The sequence below is a fragment of the Phocoena sinus genome, chromosome 18, assembly GCF_008692025.1.
Source record: "Phocoena sinus isolate mPhoSin1 chromosome 18, mPhoSin1.pri, whole genome shotgun sequence".
In the NCBI taxonomy this organism is placed as follows: domain Eukaryota; kingdom Metazoa; phylum Chordata; class Mammalia; order Artiodactyla; family Phocoenidae; genus Phocoena; species Phocoena sinus.
The window spans coordinates 61,622,888-61,643,957 of NC_045780.1; the positions used below are offsets into that span (position 1 = coordinate 61,622,888).

Below are 21,070 nucleotides of genomic sequence, written 5' to 3' on the forward strand. Positions count from 1 at the left end.
AACAAAAAGGCAGAGGGAGGCTGGATTCGCTCTCTCTCTCTGTTTCTTTCTCTCTCTCTCTCTCTCTCTCTCTCTCTCTCTCTGCCTGACTGTTCAAGCAGTCCTGGAACTGGAACTTACACCATTGATACCCCTGGTTCTCAGGCCTTCGGACTTGGACTGGAATTTACAACACTGGTTTTCTTAGGTCTCTAGCTTACAGACATCAGATTGTGGGACTTCTCAGCTTCCATAATTATGTGATCCAATTCCTTATAATAAATCTTATTCATATAGGTACAAGTGTATCCTATTGGTTCTGTTCTCTGGAGAACCCTGACTAAAACAGGAGGGGTTAGGTTATGCCCATTGGATCCAACTTCAACGGGAGAAGAGACATACCTTTTTCTGAGATGAGAAGTGAAGATGGGTTTGGATTTAGAAATATTCGAAGTTGTGGAGGTAGAAGGATCTAAAGCCATTTGCTCTTTAATTTAGCAGGTATTTGTGTTTGCTTGGGTTTCAAATGGAATTATGGCTTGGAAGTTTATATTCTGTTGCTTCTGAAAAAATCTTCCCCAGAGGAATAGGGTCAGAGATTGATGCTGATGAAGTGATCCTCAGTAGAAAACAAAGTGTCTTTTTTACTCGGTAGGACTGAGAGATATGGAAAACATTTCTTAGAGCAAATGCATTCTAGCAGGTTGGGATCGAATTGAGGGTATTAGCTGGTGTTCCTTGCCACTATTCATTTGTATGTATATCTGCTCTACAGTCTTAAGACTGTTTGTTTTTATTTAAAAATAAATGTAAAGTTTAATATGAAGTCACGTTTTGTTATTACTCTGTTTTCTTTAAGGCAATCAAGTGTAGAATTATTATACTTCTCAGTTTGTGGCACATTTATTAGCAGCCTGTGCAAGAACTTTCTCAACTTATTTGATAATATCCCTTTCTCTGCATCCCATTCATCTTTTCTGTACCCCATACTCCCCTCTGCTTGCCTAAACCACTCTTGTTCGATGTATTTCCTCATATGTACATATCTTTAAAAATATCAGTAGTGTAACGTATATATAATTTAAACTTACTAAATGTCACCGTGCCAAAGATGTCATTTTGTTTCTTACATTTGCCATTTAAAGATTCTTTTAAAATTCATCCATGTTGCCATGTGGAGCTCTACTTGTGTAACTTATTATCTCTACCATGTTATCCCCTTTTTTTTTTTTTGCGATACGCGGGCCTCTCACTGTGTGGCCTCTCCCCTTGTGGAGCACAGGCTCCGGACGCGCAGGCTCAGCGGCCATGGCTCACGGGCCCCGCCGCTCCGCGGCACATTGAGAGTCCGTGTGCTTTTTTTTTTAATTTAACTTAAAAAATATTTTATTGCTAAAAAAATGCTCATCATCATCTGAGCGAGTTGTAATCTTTTTGCAAAAGTAACATCAAAGATCACTGATCACAGATCACCATGACAAATATAATCATAATGATAAAGTTTGAAATATGCAAGCATTACCAAAATGTGACACAGAGACAGGAAGGGAGCAAATGCTGTTGGAAAAATGGTGCAGAAAGGCTTGCTCAACGCAGGGTGGCCACAAACCTTTAATTTGTAAAAAAAGAAAACACAGTATCTGCAAAGTGCATTAAAACAAGTTCTGCCTGTAGCTTGTCCAAAGCCCAGCAGTTCGCTTTGAGCCACACAGCTGAGACTTGGAACCAAGTCTGTGCTCCCAGCATTGGAGCTGAGGATGTGCTTAGTATCAGCTTCTCCCGGACCGGGGCACGAACCCGTGTCCCCTGCATCGGCAGGCGGACTCTCAACCACTGCGCCACCAGGTAAGCCCTTTTGTTTATTTTTAGTCACAAGTACCTGGGTGACACAGTTCCCTTTAATGTGTGTGTTAACAAACATGGTGGCAGTGGGGTTCCCTGTAGTAGAGCTGGTGAAGAGTTGTATTTAATACGATACTTATTTCTAGCCACAAAAGGTAGCCTTGGTGTTTGGGTTGGGACACTTTTGAGTGTGTCACCATTCTCTACCCAGAAGCACTCTGCCTGCCCACCCACAATTTCTAAGCCTGGTTTCTTTGCCTGGGCTTTTCAACGTGTTTCACCGTTCCTGAGATCCTTCTATGTAACATCGATCAATTCATTCTTTCCTGCTACCCCTCCACTAGAGTGTTAGCTTGGGTACTTTGGTTGCAAGAAACACTAATTACAAGCCTTAGGTGTATCTTATGAAACCCCATAATGGGGAAATAATTTGGTCTCGGAAAAGAACTACAGTAGGAAGTATAGAGAACTCTGATGGCTTTCCCTTCATTTCTCTACTCTGTACACTCTGATTTTTTGTCTCCATGGTGAAATAGCATGGGCCCCTCACTCCTAAATTATGTATTAGAACAGCCTGATGGAAAACAGACTAGACTTTCTGTGTGCTCCAATGCTAAATTCTCAGATGAAACGGTCCAGTTGATTCTGTTTCAATCACTTATTTGCTTTCAGTTCAGCAAACTTTAATCAGATGTGAGGTCACCTGACATACCTGAGATTGGCAGGGACCTCTCCTGTGGAGGTGTTGAGAGAGCAGTTCTCAGAGGAAAGGGGGTTACTGTGAAGTGGGCTGATTCCACAGGAATTGTGGCAGGCAATTCGTTTTGCTCTGGGCTCCATTTATGGTTGGGAGCTTCCTCTCCTTCCCCACCGCTGACCCCACCACCGACAAGGTCTTTAGACCATGGACATCTGTGGATGCAAATACATCCTTGAAAATGGAGAAGTAATGCTCAATTTCTTGTGCCAGATAGTTCAGAATCTCAGCCTCAGCCTGGCTTGCGGGAGCCGTGCTGCATGGGCCTGGCTTCATTTAGAGAAACAGTGTGGATTGTTGGCTATAGAACAGTTTGGGGCTCATTAAAACTGAGGGGATGAGATTGCAATTGATTTTTTTTTCCATCCCTCAAGGAGCAGGCTCTACTGTTGCTGGTTCTTAACAGATATATGTATTAATATATATTTCAGCTTTTTCTCCTGAGTTGGTTAACATGTCAGAGTGTTGACTCCAAATTCATGACTTCAAGTTTGAGAAAGCATTCCATTTAGCAGACCTTTTCTCTGCTTCAGGACATACTTTCATATGAGAATTGCTTTGTTATGGGTTATAAAAGTAAGGATTTAAATATGTGATTTTGTGTGAACATTCATCAACCGTGACTAGAAAAACAACTGAATACATTATCCATTGAAGGATCAATGATGCCATTTATATGCGAGGGACAGCATTACTGTTCTACCAGTGGGTATTATGTTGACCCTATTTGTTTAAATTTGTAGATTAGCAAATGTTACTTATTTTATTTATTGAATGTTTAATTCAATTTTATTATCATTTTTTATTGAATCCAGAACCATAAAAAACCCTTAATAGCTGAAACACTTAATACTCTTATGAAAAAAAAGTTTTTTTATTTTAATGAATAATATCAATATATACTTTTAGAGGACAGTGCCTGTATTCCAGAAAAGAAAAGAGATGAATCTTTAAATTACATTGGTACATTATTGAGGAATATTTGTGAAAATGTAAATTCGATCATCATAAATACTATTTCAAAATGTTTATTGAACCAGTTTTTAATGTCCTCAGCAACACGCTCATCCTGGATCTATATGGAAAACTATCTCATTAATTTTAAGCCGTGAAAGTGCTTTCTTAGGCTTCTTGCAAAATATTTATGTGCAAGTAAGGAGAAAGGGAGGGAGACTAATACTTCCCTGAAGATCTTTTGTTCCGGGCACTGTGCTAGTTATATGCAATACATTGGGAAACAAGGCAAAGGTGCTCATTATCCTATCGGAGCTTGTAGTCTTGGGAGAGAAGCAAATTAAATGGAATCAATTAACTACACAAAGCAAATGTTCAGGAAAGCACCAAGATGCAGGGTGGTATCAGGAACTGTTAGGCAGCCCTTCAGGTCAGGGTTGGCAGAACTTAGAAAGGAATGAGCTTTAAAACTGTTAAACAGGTTTTAGGCCAAATGCCACAGAGATGAGAAATTAACCTCATGCTTTCCCGTTTCCTCCAAATACTGACACCTGTCCAGAATCTTTCTTCTTTTGTTCTCTCTCTAGGGCTTTCAGGTCATTGATTGTTGTGTCTTGCCCAGTTCATGGTGGCTTTCTGTGGCTAGCACTGCCATGTTGCAAGTGGAATCCTTCTTGTTATTTCTTGGACATAACACAGTTTATTTCATTTTGGAGCAGAGAACTGGAATGGTCACTAAAAGAGTGTTATCAGAAGCTGCATTTAGTATCACATCCTTCTGATGTCCTGGAATAAACCATAAAAGAGAGTGGAATGATTTGGCCTGCCATAATCCTGGGAAATATTATTAGTGTTGTATTGGCTAGATTTCTTGAGGTAGGTAACTGAAGAATCTGTCGTAGATCCAGGCTTTACTTTGAGCTGGAAAATGACTACGGCATCTGCAAAACTTGCATTCTTGCATAATTGAATTCAGGTCCAGCAGAAAAGAGAAAGCTTTGCTTTCCTGGAGGCCTCAGCAAATATCTCTGCATTTCTTTCTTGGGACTGGCCGTCTATTTCTGAATCAGTCATTGTGCTGACAGGATAGAATGCTGTGTTTTCATCCTTTTGTGTGTATCCATTTCATCTAAATAACATGTATGTGAGTGAGGAAGAGGTAAAGCTTCAAAGGAAATTCCAGGAGAGGGAACAGATGCTACTCAGCTCTCAGGAGATCCAATGCCATTGTCATGATTCCTGCTAGATACATGGACTTAAGTATTTTTTATTCTACCTGGATGAAGGAGTACACTTGACTCAGTCAAAACCCTTTCACCCTGATAACATTTCACAGATGATCAGTTTCAGAATGTATGGCAAGAAGACACACTCAGAAAAGACAAAGAAAAATTTACCAGTATCACCTTACTACTCTGAATTCCAAGGCCCTGTTTTCATCTGGTGAGAATTTGGTATTTTATGACATGTAGCATCCATTCTGGGGAACTTAAAGTATATCTTGATGTCAATGTCTTGACACCAAGGCCCTTTCCTATGTCAGCCATCAACAAAGCTGATACGTGTTACAAACATAAAAATCCTGCAAGTTGGCTAGGGGAGAGGTAAATGTTTGAAATAAAAAGAGAATGTATATTATCAATCAGTGGTACTATTTTAAAAGTTGTCTTTTTTTTTTTTGTAAGAGAAAGCATGGATACAGAAAACCCTTGGATTTAAGCTTATTTGATTGGTTGTAATCCATTGCAATTATTATTAGGGATGCTTAAATTGTCCCATGTTTAGCCAGCAAAAACGTTTTGAAGTTGACTTTTTTTTCAGTTTTAATATTTTTTATTGAAGTACAGTTGATTTACAATGTTGTGTTAATTTCTGCTGTACAGAAAAGTGATTCAGTTACATATATATATATATATATATATATAAAATCTTTAAAAAATATCCATTATGGTTTATCATAGGCTATCGAATATAGTTCTCTGTGCAGTATAGTAGGACCTTGTTGTTTATCCATTCTATATATAAAAGCTTACATCTGCTGACCCCAGCCTCCCACTGCATCCCTCCCCCAACCCCCTCCCCCCTTGGCAACCACCAGTCTGTCCTCTATGTCCATGATTCTGTTTCTGTTTCATAGATAGGTTCAGTTGTGTCATATTTTCGATTCTACATATAAGTGATATCGTATGGTATTTGTCTTTCTCTTTCTGACTTACTTCCCTTAGTATGATAGCTGAAGATGGCTTCTGCTATGGGCTAAACTGTGTTCCCCAAATTCCTAAGTTGAAGCCCTAGCCCCTAATATGACTTAGGAGATGGGAGGTAATTAAGGTTAAATGAGGTCATAAGGATGGGTCCTAATCCAACATTACCGGTGTCCTTATAAGAACAAAGACATGGGGAGAGCACATGTACAAAGAGCAGGCCACGTGAGGACACACAGAGAAGGTGCCATCTGTAAGCCAAGGATTTGAGAGGCCTCAAAAGAAACCAAACCTGCCAGCACCTTGGTCTTGGACTTCCAGCCTCCAGAACTGTGATAAAATAAATTTCTGTTGTGTAAGCCGCCAGTCTGTGGTCTTCTGTAATGGCAGCCCTGGCAGACTAATATGATTCCTGAGTCCGTTTTGATATGACCCTGGTAGCTATTTGCTATCTACTAGCAAGTCTATTAGCAAATCACTAGGGTTATTTGACCCTAGCTTCTTGGCTATCTGGTGGACAAGATGCTTAGCTAGTCTGTCATCTTATCTCTTTCCTGCCCCAGACCTAGAGGGAGGCATTTCTTAGAGAAGCACTGACTTCTTTTTGAGAGTATTGGTATTTCAAGATTATAATCTGGGCACAAGGGGGACCGTTTGCCACTCAGTTATTCATTGTTCCTAGGCCTTTTCAGTGAAACTAGGAAATATATATATATATATATTTTTTGGAAACATATATTTTTAAAGGTAAATTTCTTCGTGCATTCATATTGCTACTTTAAGTCAAGTTTGCAGAGTTTTTTTTGATATCTTTATGGGTTTTTTAAAAACATTTTTATTGGAGTATAATTGCTTTACAATGGCGTGTTAGTTTCTGCTTTATAACAAAGTGAATCAGCTATACGTGTACATATATCCCCATACCCCCTCCGTCTTGCGTCTCCCTCCCACCCTCCCTATCCCACCCTTTCTAGGTGGTCACAAAGCACTGAGCTGATCTCCCTGTGCCATGCGGCTTCTTCCCACTAGCTATCTATTTTGCAGAGTTTTACTTAACCTCTTCTTTATTATGTCTGTATTCTTTTCTTCTTCACTAAAAAAATCCTGATTTTCAAGGATACAGGATAGAATTAGAGAACAGAATTTGAATAGTCCATAATTACTTATTTGTTTTATCCCATTTCACCCTCACAACAGTTACAGCATAGAATAAAATACAGGTTTTAGTATTTGTCCTATTTTCTTCTTCAGGGGTTTACATAATAAACAATATTTTTTGTCACTGTCTTTCAAATCCTTTCGTATTTTTTGGTTTTTCACAATTCCTTATTTTCCACCCTCTGCTTCTCTTAAGGTATTACCTTTGTGTGATTGGCTCCTGTGTTTCTTCTAGTTTAGTCTTCTCTTCAGAATGTTTTTCGTTCATCTTTAATTCTTTCCTGAGTACTGTCACCTCATATCTGAATTTTAAAAACTCTGATTTGTGCTGTTCTTTCATGTTTTATGTCATCTTTTAGCTTGCTTTGAAATAGCATGGTTGAATTTTTAATTTTTTGTGGGGGAGGGCATGTCTTTCTGGCATGATTTCTTTGTCTGTAGGGATGTTATTCTGTTCCTTTTCCCCTTTTTTATCGTAATAACTCTGTGTGAGATTTGACCTCAATATTTTTTGATGTTCAGTTCACATGAAGTTGGTGTTTTTCCTTGGAAATTTAGGTTGAAATAGACTTCAGAATAGTTTTTGTGACTTTACAGAGTTTCTTCTTCTGTTGGTTTTATGTAGCGTTTAAAAGTATGGCTGCTTGTTTTCTGAAATTTCCTGGATTTATTTCCCTTCCCACTTTGGTCTGGACCTTCTCTGTGTACGTCTCTTAACTCCTTCTTCTGTTGAATTTTCATTCCGCTTCCAGATGTTTCTGTTCTGCGTGGGGTTCTTCCTTGGAAAGGAGCCTGCTGGATCTCTTTGGAGAGTTCATAGGGGTCTGGATTGCTCCTGCTAATTCATTCATTTTAATCTTGGCTTCTTTGCACACATCCAGTGATTGAGAGGGCAAAACTCTCCATTTCAGCTGCTGTTCACAGATTGGTCCACTGTGCTTTCTTGTGAATTCTGATTGGCTCTTTGGGGCTTCATCTGTCCTTAGGTCCTTCAGACATTATCCCTCTCTTGCATTTTTCTCTCTTCTGCCCAGACCCTGATACTGTGAAGATCTGTGGCTGTTGCTGTTTTTTCCCCACTCCACATATATTTTGAAGGTTGTGGGGATATTACGTCACCCAGTTTTGTTGTATTTTTTGGAATTGGTTTCAAGTTGTTCTGTCTGGTCCATGTGGGGATTTGGAGATCGTGAAAACTATGCTGCCACTTTCACCATCTTTCCAGAATGCCTCCCAATTTTCCTGTTTTAACATATTAACAAAAGTACACAAGCAGGTAGATGGCTGTTAACAGGGACAGAAAGGAAAATGTAGTAACCAGTACTGCTGCTTCTGGGTAGGCAATTAAGAAAAGCCCACACAATTCTGGTCGAGGGCCCCTTCAGCAAGGAGCCTGCTGTTTTATTTTTAATTTCATTTTGTTTTTAGCACTTTCATTCTCGCAGAGTTTGGTTTTACTGATCAGAAACACGACTGCTGCTCCTGAGCTTGGGTTGCGTACTCTTGTTGTTTCATAAGCATCCTCAGTTATGCCATGTTCTTTGAAGCCAGGCTTTGAAATATTTTAAAAATATATCTTGTTACCATGTAGTATCTGTTTGGGGTCCATTTGGCTTTGCTTTCTTATGATGATAAGTGCAATGAAGAGGAATGAGGGGCAGTCCAAAGGCATAGAGTAGGGACTGGAGCTGTCGGTGGGGTTAAGGAAAGTTTCTGTGGGAAGACATAATTAAGACCTAAAGAAAAATAGATGGGAATGAAGTCAGGGAAGGTGTGTGTTTGCCGCAAGACTGTCTAAGACAGAGGGAAGAGCATGCAGAATGGCTCTGTGCAAAGAGGGCACTTGGTGAATATGAGGAAATAAAAGAAGGCTGGTGTGTGAAGGGAAGAGTACAGTGACTGATGTTACTTGAGATGAGGCTAGAGCAGGAGGGAAGGAAGAAGTGGTCCAACTTGGGGCCTTCTTGGGCCACGTTTAAGAATGTGATCTACAGATCAGAAATAAATGAAAAAGAAATGAAGGAAACGATAGCAAAGATCAGTAAAACTAAAAGCTGGTTCTTTGAGAACATAAACAAAATTGATAAACCATTAGCAAGACTCATCAAGAAAAAAAGGGAGAAGACTCAAATCAATAGAATTAGAAATGAAAAAGGAGAAGTAACAACTGACACTGCAGAAATACAAAAGATCATGAGAGATTACTACAGGGAACTCTATGCCAATAAAATGGACAACCTGGAAGAAATGGACAAATTCTTAGAAATGCACAACTGCCAAGACTGAATCAGGAAGAAATAGAAAATATGAACAGACCAATCACAAGCACTGAAATTGAAACTGTGATTAAAAATCGTCCAACAAACAAAAGCCCAGGACCAGATGGCTTCACAGGCCAATTCTATCAAGCATTTCGAGAAGAGCTAACACCTATCCTTCTCAAACTCTTCCAAAATATAGCAGAGGGAGGAACACTCCCAAACTCATTCTACGAGGCCACCATCACCTTGATAACCAAAACCAGACAAGGATGTCACAAAGAAAGAAAACTACAGGCCAATATCACTGATGAACATAGATGCAAAAACCCTCAACAAAATACTAGCAAACAGAATCCAACAGCACATTAATAGGATCATACACCATGATCACGTGGGGTTTATTCAAGGAATGCAAGGATTCTTCAATATACACAAATCAATTAATGTGATACACCATGTTAACAAATTGAAGGAGAAAAACCATACGATCATCTCAATAGATGCAGGAAAAGCTTTCGACAAAATTCAACACCCATTTATAATAAAAACCCTGCAGAAAGTAGGCATAGAGGGAACTTTCCTCAACATAATAAAGGCCATATATGACAAACCCACAGCCAACATCATCCTCAATGGTGAAAAACTGAAAGCATTTCCACTAAGATCAGGAACAAGACAAGGTTGCCCACTCTCACCACTCTTATTCAACATAGTTTTGGAAGTTTTAGCCACAGCAATCAGAGAAGAAAAGGAAATAAAAGGAATCCAAATTGGAAAAGAAGAAGTAAAGCTGTCACTGTTTGCAGATGACATGATACTATACATAGAGAATCCTAAAGATGCTACCAGAAAACTACTAGAGCTAATCAATGAATTTGGTAAAGTAGCAGGATACAGAATTAATGCACAGAAATCTCTGGCATTCCTATACACTAATGATGAAAAATCTGAAAGTGAAATCAAGAAAACACTCCCATTTACCACTGCAACAAAAGGAATAAAATATCTAGGTAGGAATAAACCTACCTAAGGAGACAAAAGACCTGTATGCAGAAAATTATAAGACACTGATGAAAGAAATTAAGGATGATACAAATAGATGGAGAGATATACCATGTTCTTGGATTGGAAGAATCAACATTTTGAAAATGACTCTACTACCCAAAGCAATCTACAGATTCAATGCAGTCCCTATCAAACTACCACTGGCATTTTTCACAGAACTAGAACAAAAAATTTCAAAATTTGTATGGAAACACAAAAGACCCCGAATAGCCAAAGCAATCTTGAGAATGAAAAACGGAGCTGGAGGAATCAGGCTCCCTGACTTCAGACTATACTACCAAGCTACAGTAATCAAGACAGTATGGTACTGGCACAAAAACAGACAGATAGATCAATGGAACAGGATAGAAAGCCCAGAGATAAACCCACACACATATGGTCACCTTATCTTTGATAAAGGAGGCAGGAATGTACAGTGGAGAAAGGACAGCCTCTTCAGTAATTGGTGCTGGGAAATCTGGACAGGTACATGTAAAAGTATGAGATTAGATCACTCCCTAACACCATACACAAAAATAAGCTCAAAATGGATTAAAGACCTAAACGTAAGGCCAGAAACTATCAAACTCTTAGAGGAAAACATAGGCAGAACACTCTATGACATAAATCACAGCAAGATCCTTTTTGACCCACCTCCTAGAGAAATGGAAATAAAAATAAACAAATGGGACCTAATGAAACTTCAAAGCTTTTGCACAGCCAAGGAAACCATTAACAAGACCAAAAGACAACCCTCAGAATGGGAGAAAATATTTGCAAATGAAACAACTGACAAAGGATTAATCTCCAAAATTTACAAGCAGCTCATGCAGCTTAATAACAAAAAAAAAACAACCCAATCCAAAAATGGGCAGAAGACCTAAATAGACATTTCTCCAAAGAAAATATACAGATTGCCAACAAACACATGAAAGAATGCTCAACATCATTAATCATTAGAGAAATGCAAATCAAAACTACAATGAGATATTATCTCACACCAGTCAGAATGGCCATCATCAAAAAATCTAGAAAGAATAAATGTTGGAGAGGGTGTGGAGAAAAGGGAGCACTCTTGCACTGCTGGTGGGAATGTGAATTGGTACAGCCACTATGGAGAACAGTATGGAGGTTCCTTAAAAAACTAAAAATAGAATTACCATATGACCTAGCAATCCCACTACTGGTCATATACCCTGAGAAAACCATAATTCAAAAAGAGTCATGTACCAAAATGTTCATTGCAGCTCTATTTACAATAATCCGGAGATGGAAACAACCTAAGTGTCCATCATCGGATGAATGGATAAAGAAGATGTGGCACATATATACAATGGAATATTACTCAGCCATAAAAAGAAATGAAATTGAGCTATTTGTAATGAGATGGATGGACCTAGAGTCTGTCCTACAGAGTGAAGTAAGTCAGAAAGAGAAAGACAAATACCGTATGCTAACACATATATATGGAATTTAAGAAAAAAAAATGTCATGAAGAACCTAGGGGTAAGGCAGGAATAAAGACACAGACCTACTAGAGGATGGACTTGAGGATATGGGGAGGGGGAAGGGTAAGCTGTGACAAAGTGAGAGAGTGGCATGGACATATATACACTACCAAATGTAAAATAGATAGCTAGTGGGAAGCAGCCGCATAGCACAGGGAGATCATCTCAGTGCTTTGTGACCACCTAGAGGGGTGGGATAGGGAGGGTGGGAGGGAGGGAGACCCAAGAGGGAAGAGATATGGAAACATATGTATATGTATAACTGATTCACTTTGTTGTACAGCAGAAACTAACACACCATTGTAAAGCAATTATACTCCAATAAAGATGTAAAAAAAAATTTAATTGAACAGTTAAGAAAAAAGAAAAAGAATGTGATCTCCCAAAGTGATGTTAGGTATTTAAATTCTGGAGAGATATTTGCAGTGATCTATTATTGTTGTTGTTGTTACTATTATCATTATTTTTATTCCCTAGCAGTCTTTCCTGTAGCAAATATGTTTATATCTTTTAATATTTATTCATTGGTTCTCTTCCGCAGTCTCTATCATTGTTTTTCTCTGAACTCTAATTCCTCAGTCTTTCCATTTAGGAAGAAAGCTGAGAAGATAGCTTTGTTTTCTTTAAGTCAGTTTTACTGTTTGAAGTGGAATTTGCATTTGTATAACTTTAGGCAATATAAATAAAAAATAATTGACAAGGTGTTACCTACTGTGACACATTTTATGTGTCTGAGCCTTTGTGCAGTGCTCAAGGACGCTGCTGTTTATTTGTCTAACTTACAGAAACTGAAGCCTGAGGCTGAATCTTTGTGGAAAAGGAGATTGAAAGGTGGCTATTTGTGTGTGTGTGTGTGTGTGTGTGTGTGTGTGTGTGTGTGTGTGGGTGTGTGCGCGCGTGCACACGCACATTTGCATATTTTATGTTTGCTGATCTATGGTTGGTCAGTGAAGAGCTAATGTGGAAGCTGTGAAACTCTGCAGAGATCAAAGACCATAACCGTTACTCCTACCCTAAAATAAGGGCATAACTGTATTATATTGGGCCATGTAAATACAATTGTCCTGAAACCTGGGTAGGCTTGGGATGCCCTGAAGCTCACCCCACGATGCACCCTCAGGGTTGTCCTCTTTAGGCACTCTTCCACTCCGCATACCTTTTTCTCTGTTCTCTAGCGTACCTGCTATGGATAACGGGGCTTGCCCTGGGCTCCTGTCTAGGATAAGAGTTGTTAATCATATTAGCAAGATTTGTTTCTAATTTTTTTTATTGCAGTAAAATATGAAATTTACCATCTTAACCACTTTATAAGTGCACAGTTCGGTGGTACTAATTACGTTTATGTTACACAAACCACTGCCACCATCTACCTCCAGAACTCTTTACATCTTGCAAAACTGAAACTGTCCCCATTAAACAGTAACTCCCCAGTCTCCCGCCTCTGCCCTGTCCCAGCTAACCACCATTCTACTTTCTGTCTCTATGATTTTGGTGATCCTAAGAACCTCATATGAGTGGAGTTATATTTGTGTTTTTGTGACTGGCATATTTCACCTAGTGTAATGTCCTCAAGGTTCATCCATGCTGTAGCATAAGTCAGAATTTCCTTCCTTTTTAAGATTGAATAATATTCCAGTGTATGTATATGCCATATTTTGCTTACCATTCATCAATCCATGGACACTTGGGCTGCTTCCATGTTTTAGCTATTGTGAATAATATGCTGCGAATATGGTGTACAAATATCTCTTCAAGACTGTTTTCAATTCTTTTGGGTATGTATACAGAAGTAGAATTGCTGGATCTTATGGTAATGCTACTTTTGGGTTATTGAGTAACTGCCATATTGTTTTCCACAGTGGTTTTACCATTTCTCATTCCAACCAGCAGTACACAAGTGTTCTAATAACTCCACATCCTCGCTAACACTTGTTATTATCTGTATTTTTCATAGTAGTCATTCTAATGGGTGTGAGGTGGTATCGCATTGTAGTTTTTTTTTCTTCCAGTTTTATTGAGATACAATTGACATACAACACTGTATAAGTTTAAGGTATACAGCATAATGATTTTACTTGCATACATCATGAAATGGTTATCAAAATAAGTTTACTGAACATCTCTTCTCTCTTGTAGATACAAAATCAAAGAAATAGAAAAAAGTTTTTCCTTGTGGTGAGACTCTTAGGATTTACTCTCTTAACTTTCATATATAACATACAGCGATGTTACTTATATTTATCACATTGTACTTTACATCTCTAGTACTTACTTATCTTTATAACTGGGAGTTTGTACCTTTTGACTATCTTCGTCCAGTTGCCCCTTTTCCAACTCCCTGTACATATCTGATCTCTTTTTATATGAGTTTGTTTGTTTTTGAAGTACAATTGGTGTACAACTCTGTTAGTTCCTGTTACACAGCATAATGATTTGATATTTCAATACATTTCAAAATAATTGCCATAAGTCTAGTTACAATATGTCACCATACAAAGATATTATGTAGTCATTGACTATATTCCCCACACTGTGTCTCATTTATTTTACAACTGGAAGTTTGTACCTCTTAATCTCCCTCACCTATTTCTTTCTCTCCCTATTCCCCTCCCCTCTGGCAACCACCTGTTTGTTTTCTGTATTTATGACTCTGTTTCTGTTTTGTTTGTTCATTTGTTTTGGTTTTTAGATTCCACATGTAAGTGGAATCGTACACTATTTGTCTTTTACTGTTTGACCTATTTCACCTAGCATAATACTCTCTAGTTCCATTCATGTTGTCACAAATGGCAAGATTTTATTCTTTTTCATGACTAACTTTATGTATATATCACATGTGATATATCTATCTCACATATGATATATATATTACATTATTTATCCATTCATTTATTGATGGGCACTTATGTTGCTTCCATATCTTAGCTATTGTAAATAATGCTGCAGTGAGTATAGGGGTGCATGTATCTTTTCAAATTAATGTTTTTTGTTTTCTTCAAATAAATACCCAGGGATGGAATTGTTGGATTATATAGTAGTTCTATTTTTCATTTTTTGAGGAATTTCCATGCTGTTTTCCATAGCAGCTACACCAATTTACATTCTCATCAACAATGCACAAAAAAAAAAAAAAAAAAAAAAAATGCACAAAGGTCCTCTTTTTTTCCACATCCTTGATAACACTTGTTATTTGCTGTCTTTTTGATAATAGCCACTTGGACAATGTGCGGTGATATCTCATTATGGTTTTAATTTCCATTTCCCTGACGATTAGTGATCTTGAGCATCTTTTCATGTGTCTGTTGACCATCTGTATGTCTTCTTCATAAAAATGTCTATTCAGAACCTCTGTCTACTTTTTAACTGCATTGTTAGTTTTTTTGATATTGAGTTGTATGGGTTCTTTGAAGATTTTAGATATTAACCCCTATTGGATATATCAGTTACAAATATCTTCTCCCGTTCAGTGGGTGGCCTTTTCACTTTGTCGGTAGTTTCCTCTGCTGTGCAGAAGCTTTTCAATTTGGCATAGGCTCATTTATTTATTTTGTTTTTGTTTCCCTTGCCTGAGGAGACATACCCAACAAAATATTTCTAAGATAGATATCAAAGAGCTTACCGTCTATGTTTTCTTCTAGAAACTTTATGGTTTTGGGCCGTATATTTAGGTATTTAACCCATTTGGAATTTATTTTTGTGCATGGTGTGAGAGGGTAGCCAGTTTGATTCTTTTGTGTGTCGCTGTCCAGTTTTTCCAACACCATTATTGAAGAGGCTGTCTTTTCCCCATTGTATATTCTTGCCTCCTTTTCATAAATTAATTGCCCATGTAAGTGTGGGTTCATTTCTGTACTCTCTATTCTGTTCCATTGATATATGTATGTGTTTTTGTGCCAGTACGATACTGTTTTGATTACTGTAGCTTTGTAGTATAGTTTGAAATCAGGGAGCATGATTCCTTCAGATCTGTTCTTCTTTCTCAAGATTGTTTTGGCTATTCAGGGACTTCTGTGTTTCCACACAAATTTTAAAATTATGTGTTCTAGTTCTGTGAAAAATGCTCTTGGTATTTTGATACGGATTGCACTGAATCTGTAGATAGCCTTGGGTAGTATGGTCATTTTAATAATATTAATTCTCCTAATCAGTGAACATGGTATATGTTTCTGTATGTTTATGTTGTCTTCAATTTCTTTCATCAGTGTCTTATAGTTTTCTGAGTACAGGTCTTTTACCTCCTTAGGTAGGTTTATTCCTAGATATTTTATTCTTTTGGATGTGATTGTAAATGAAATTATTTCCTTAATTTCTCTTTCCGATAGTTCATTGTTAGTGTATAGAAATGCAACAGATTTCTGTATATTAATTTTGTATCCTGCAAATTTACTGAATTCATTGATGAGCTCTAGTAGGTTTTTGATGGTGTCTTGAGGATTTTCTATGTATAGTATCATGTCATTTGCATACAGTGACAGTTTTACTTCTTCCTTTCCAGTTTGGACTCCTTTTGTTTCTTTTTCCTGTCTGCTGTTGTGGCTAGGAGTTCCAACACTATGTTGAATAAAAGTGGCAAGAGTGGATATCCTTTTCTTGTACCTGATCGTAGAAGAAATGCTTTTAGTTTCTCACCACTGAGTATTATGTTAGCTTGGGTTTGTCATATATGGCTTTTACTATGTTGAAATATGTTTCCTCTCTGCCCACTTTCTGGAGTGTTTTTATCATAAATGGATGTTGAATTTTGTCAAAAGCTTTTTCTGTATCTATTGAGATGATCATATAATTTTTATTCTTCAATTTGTTAATGTGGTTATCACACTGATTGGGGATATTGAACCATCCATTCATCACTGGGATAAATTACACTTGATCATGATGTATGAGTTTTTTAATATAATATTGAAAATTTGGTTTGCTAATACCTTGTTGAGGATTTTTGCATCTATTTTCATCTGTAACATTCACCTGTAATTTTCTTTCTTTCTTTTTTTTTTTTTTTTTTTGCGGTGCGTGGGCCTGTCTCACGGTTGTGGCCTCTCCTGTTGTGGAGCACAGGCTCCGGACGCGCAGGCTTAGTGGCCATGGCTCACAGGCCCAGCCGCTCCACGGCATGTGGGTCTTCCCGGACCAGGGCACGAACTCGTGTCCCCTGCATCAGCAGGCAGACTCTCAACCACTGCGCCACCAGGGAAGCCCTGTAATTTTCTTTTTGTGATACCTTTGCCTGGTTTTTGTATCAGAGTGATGCTGTGTTTGTAGAATGAGTTCCAAAGCTTCCTTCCTCTGCAATATTTTGGAATAGTTTGAGAAAGATAGGTATTAACTCTTCTCTAAATGTTTGGTAGAATTCACCTGTGAAGCCATCTGGTCCTGGACTTTTTTTTTTTTTTTCTTTATTACTGATTCACTTTCATTACTGGTAGTTAGACTGTTTATATTTTCTGTTTCTTCCTGGTTCAGTCTTGGGATATTGTGCATTTCTAGAAATTTATCCATTTCTTTTAGGTTGCGCATTTTATTGGGCTATAATTATTTGTAGTAATCTCTTGTGACCCTTTGTATGTCTGTGGTGTCAGTTGTAACTTCTCCTTTTTCATTTCTAATTTTATTAATTTGGGCCCTCTTTCTTTTTTGATGAGTCTGGCTAATGGTTTATCAATTTTGTCTGTCTTTTCAAAGAATCAGCTCTTAGTTTCATTGATCTTTTCTACTGTTTTTTAGTTTTTTCAAATTCTCTCTTTCATTTATTTCTGCTTTATGATTTCTTTCCTTCTACTAATATTTTGTTGTTATTGTTGTCATTGTTCTTATTTTTCTAGTTCTTTTAGGTATAAGGTTTGGTTGTGCTTTTGAGATTTTTTTTTTCCTGAAGTAAGCTTGTATTGCTATAAACTTCACTCTTAGAACTTCTTCTGTTGCATCCTATAGATTTTAGATTGTTGTGTTTTTATTTTCATTTGTCTCTAGGTATTTTTTGATTTCTTCTTTGATTTCCTCAGTGATCCATTTGTTGTTTAGTAGCATATTTTTTAACCTTCCTTTGTTTGTGTTTTTTGCCTGCTGGTGGATGGGGCCAGTTTCTGACACAGCTTCCTGTGGGATCCAGGGTATCCTAAGGCTGGTGTCAACCCACTGGTATCATTTTTCTGGTGGGCATATAGAACATGAACCTGTAATGTGCAGTGCTGATCATTAATGTCTGATACGTAACATGTCATGTTTGTTAAATGAACAGGTAATTATTATGAAAAATATTCTATGTATTCCAGGGCCTGATCTTCAGGTTTGCATAGCCAAAAACCCTGCATGTTGCACCAGGAAGATGGAGGAAAGTTATCAAATCACAGCTCGCCAAGATATGCAGCAGGTGCTTCAAACATCCAGCTCTACATTAAAGTTTCTGATATCTCGAAACACAGCTGCCTTTCAAGGTAAATGTATCATTTCTGAAACTGAACATAAATCTTGCTATGTAATTTACCTATTGTTATTATTATACTGGTAAATTTGTCTAGGTTTACTTCTTTGTCTTTGCATATTATTCTGGTATAAAATGAGGTTTTAGCTTTTTCTGACCTTCACAGCTTGTTTCAGAGGTTATTCTGGGGCATATAAATTGACTTAGAGTAGGGAGTCTGTAATGTTAGTGAAATTTATGCCTTTCTGGGGGTTCTGCCAAATCCTGCAATACTCTGACCCATGGTTTTACTTCAGTATGAACAGACATGATTATTAGATTTTATTAAATTGTCTATAAAACAAAGTCTCGTCACTTTTAACTGGGTAATGATAGATTCATTTTCAAAAATATAATTAAAAACATATTTGTCTCATTTTTTCCTCTAGTACTTCATGTGATTTTCCTAAGAACACCAGTGTGATATATCGAAGGGTAGACAAGTCTGATAAATAGTAAAATAGGAAATATTAATTGGGTGTTTAAGGGTCAGCTACGACCAGAACTCAACCTTAATTCAAACAATATATTCAGAAATAAAATCAATGGGTTATGAAATTACAATACACATTGGAAAACAGGTGATCTTTTTCTTATTTTAGTCATCTCCTCTGTACAATTCCTTATTGCTACATAAAATAGCTTAATTTATTTTTCCTTTTATAAAGCATTAGCTATTCTATATATTATTAGAATGAAAATCTTTAGATTACACTGCTTTTCAAACAAAATTATTGCTTTTGTTCAATGCAAAATATAACTTCTGCTAGTATTCCTTTTAAATAAGTATATTAATGTCAATCTATTTAAATAATTTGTGCTTTGTTTACATACAGAACTAAATCACAAAGCTGATTAATTTTTAAAACTATACGTATTAAATAAAATAAATATAATCAGGACAAAACTTAAGTTGAATTAAAATGTAGTTCATGATGAATTGATGATTTTTTTATAGAAATTGTGACATGTCAGATTTGAAGATGTTTTAATCCAGTAATATTTTTAGATGTCTTAGAAAACAACATTATTTATGTTATGGAATTTATTCATGTGAAATTGTTGGAGGCAAATATATTGATATGCCTTTTAAGCAAAGCTTGGTGGCTTGAACTGACTGAACTAGAAGATATTAACCACCCACAGAAAGTGATGTAATGATTTTTTCTTATGAAAATGATAGTGTGTACAATATGGAAAATACAGTTTAGAGATAAAGGGGGCAGTGAATAAATCAACCTTACCAGAACAGGGAGATGTGGATGGGAATTGCGGACCATATGCTTGAAAAGGTAAGCTGGACTCACGTGAAAGAAGACCTGAAACATCAACTTGAGTTTGAGAGACTCATTAAAGATTTTTGAACAGGGAAGCTTCATTATGATTTCTCATCTTTTAATGTCAAAACTAAATCCCTCCAAGTAAGAAGGCATGGCCGAAGAAGATCATGACAAATCAAACCTACCTTTTTGGAGAGCAGTGTTAACCATGTAGGTGAAAGAAAGTACCAGCAGTTACGATCACATAGGGACTCAATGAATGGTAGTTGAACATTTTCTTCTGTCTTCAAGTATACTCTAAAAACCTTTTCACATATTGTCGGATAAATTGATCAAGATAGAGCACATTAAATTCAAAAGGTTGGGAGAAATCTAAAACCTGGAATGTTTAGACTTTTAACATGGGTTTAGGCTGCTGAAAACTTTTGGTGATATTGCTAAAAGTTTGGCGACAACTGATCAGTAGTATAAGGACATGAGATTATCTCTACTGGAGTGTCAGTTAATATTATGTATAACTTTTGTTATTTTTTGTTTAGTAAATTGCACCTGCTATATTTAATAGGGTGAGTTTTGCTGTGTATTTAAGTATCAATTACAAAAGTGAAAAAAGGGCCTTTCTTAAATATAATTTGTTATAATAAATTGTCATGTTCTCCCTTTGTGACCTGTCAATTTTATTTAAGAATCATGAGAAGGCAAGACAGCTTTAGAAGAAATTTCCTAAAGACTAACTTTACTGGAACAAATTCTCTTACAAGAAGAATACCTGCTTTTAATTTAATGTATAGAATAAGTAGCTTTAGGCTTAGTTCCATAAAAACAAGCTAAATATATGTGCTAAAAGCCATTTGAGAGATCACATTTGCTGTATCATAACTGAACAGGCTACTTTATCAATAAGTAAAGCCCTCTGTCCAGTTTCTATGTAATGAAAATGTCTGAACGCAAATCAGCCTTTGTGTTTCCTAAGAAGAAAGAAGCTAGTACATTTTAGTGGGAGACTTAGTCTGCTTGAGAGCAATTTAATGGAGGAAATCATTTCACTGCTTAAGTCATGTAAGTAGATGTGCTACATTTTGATCTTTTTATTTTTATTTTTTTGATCTTTTTAGTTTTTAATATTTCACTTCTATTTCCTACTTCAGCAGTACTACCCTGTCCTTTTAGCCATATTGTGGGTTATAAAAGACTTCGGACTGGGATGTAGTCTGGTCCCTTCTCTCATAGATCTTATGGGGTTCCTTGGGAGCATGTTTTTGAAGTAAACCTTTGGATATGACTGGTGGGGATGATCACTTGGGTGTGTGGGTGTAGCGGACCCCACACGACTGTAAGATGAAGGCAGGAAGGCTGGGATTGCTCCGAAGAGAGGAGACAGTGCCAGCAGCTGGTACCAGAAGACATAAGGTTATTCCACGTACAGCCCACATTCAGCTCTGGAATTTAGCCCTGGAAGGTAATATCACTGGGGCTGGAATCAGCCTCCTTACTGGGATAATTCTACTTTTTTCAGTTAAGGTATTTGTTATAGGTTTCCTGAAAATAAAACAGGCAAACAAAGATATGGTTTTGGAAGAACCCATAAGTACGACCTGGGGTTCAGTGTGTCCTGTGGGTTGTCAT

At 37.2% G+C, this 21,070-nt stretch overlaps 1 protein-coding gene across 1 annotated transcript in view; it reads left to right on the plus strand.

Annotated features, from left to right (window-relative positions):
* GPC5 (glypican 5) overlaps positions 1-21,070 on the plus strand; it is a 1,374,959-nt gene that overhangs the window by 23,280 nt on the left and 1,330,609 nt on the right. The window contains exon 2 of the mRNA XM_032610694.1: positions 17,977-18,138. Within this exon, the coding sequence (XP_032466585.1) occupies positions 17,977-18,138 (162 nt within the window). The remainder of the gene's footprint in view (positions 1-17,976; positions 18,139-21,070) is intronic.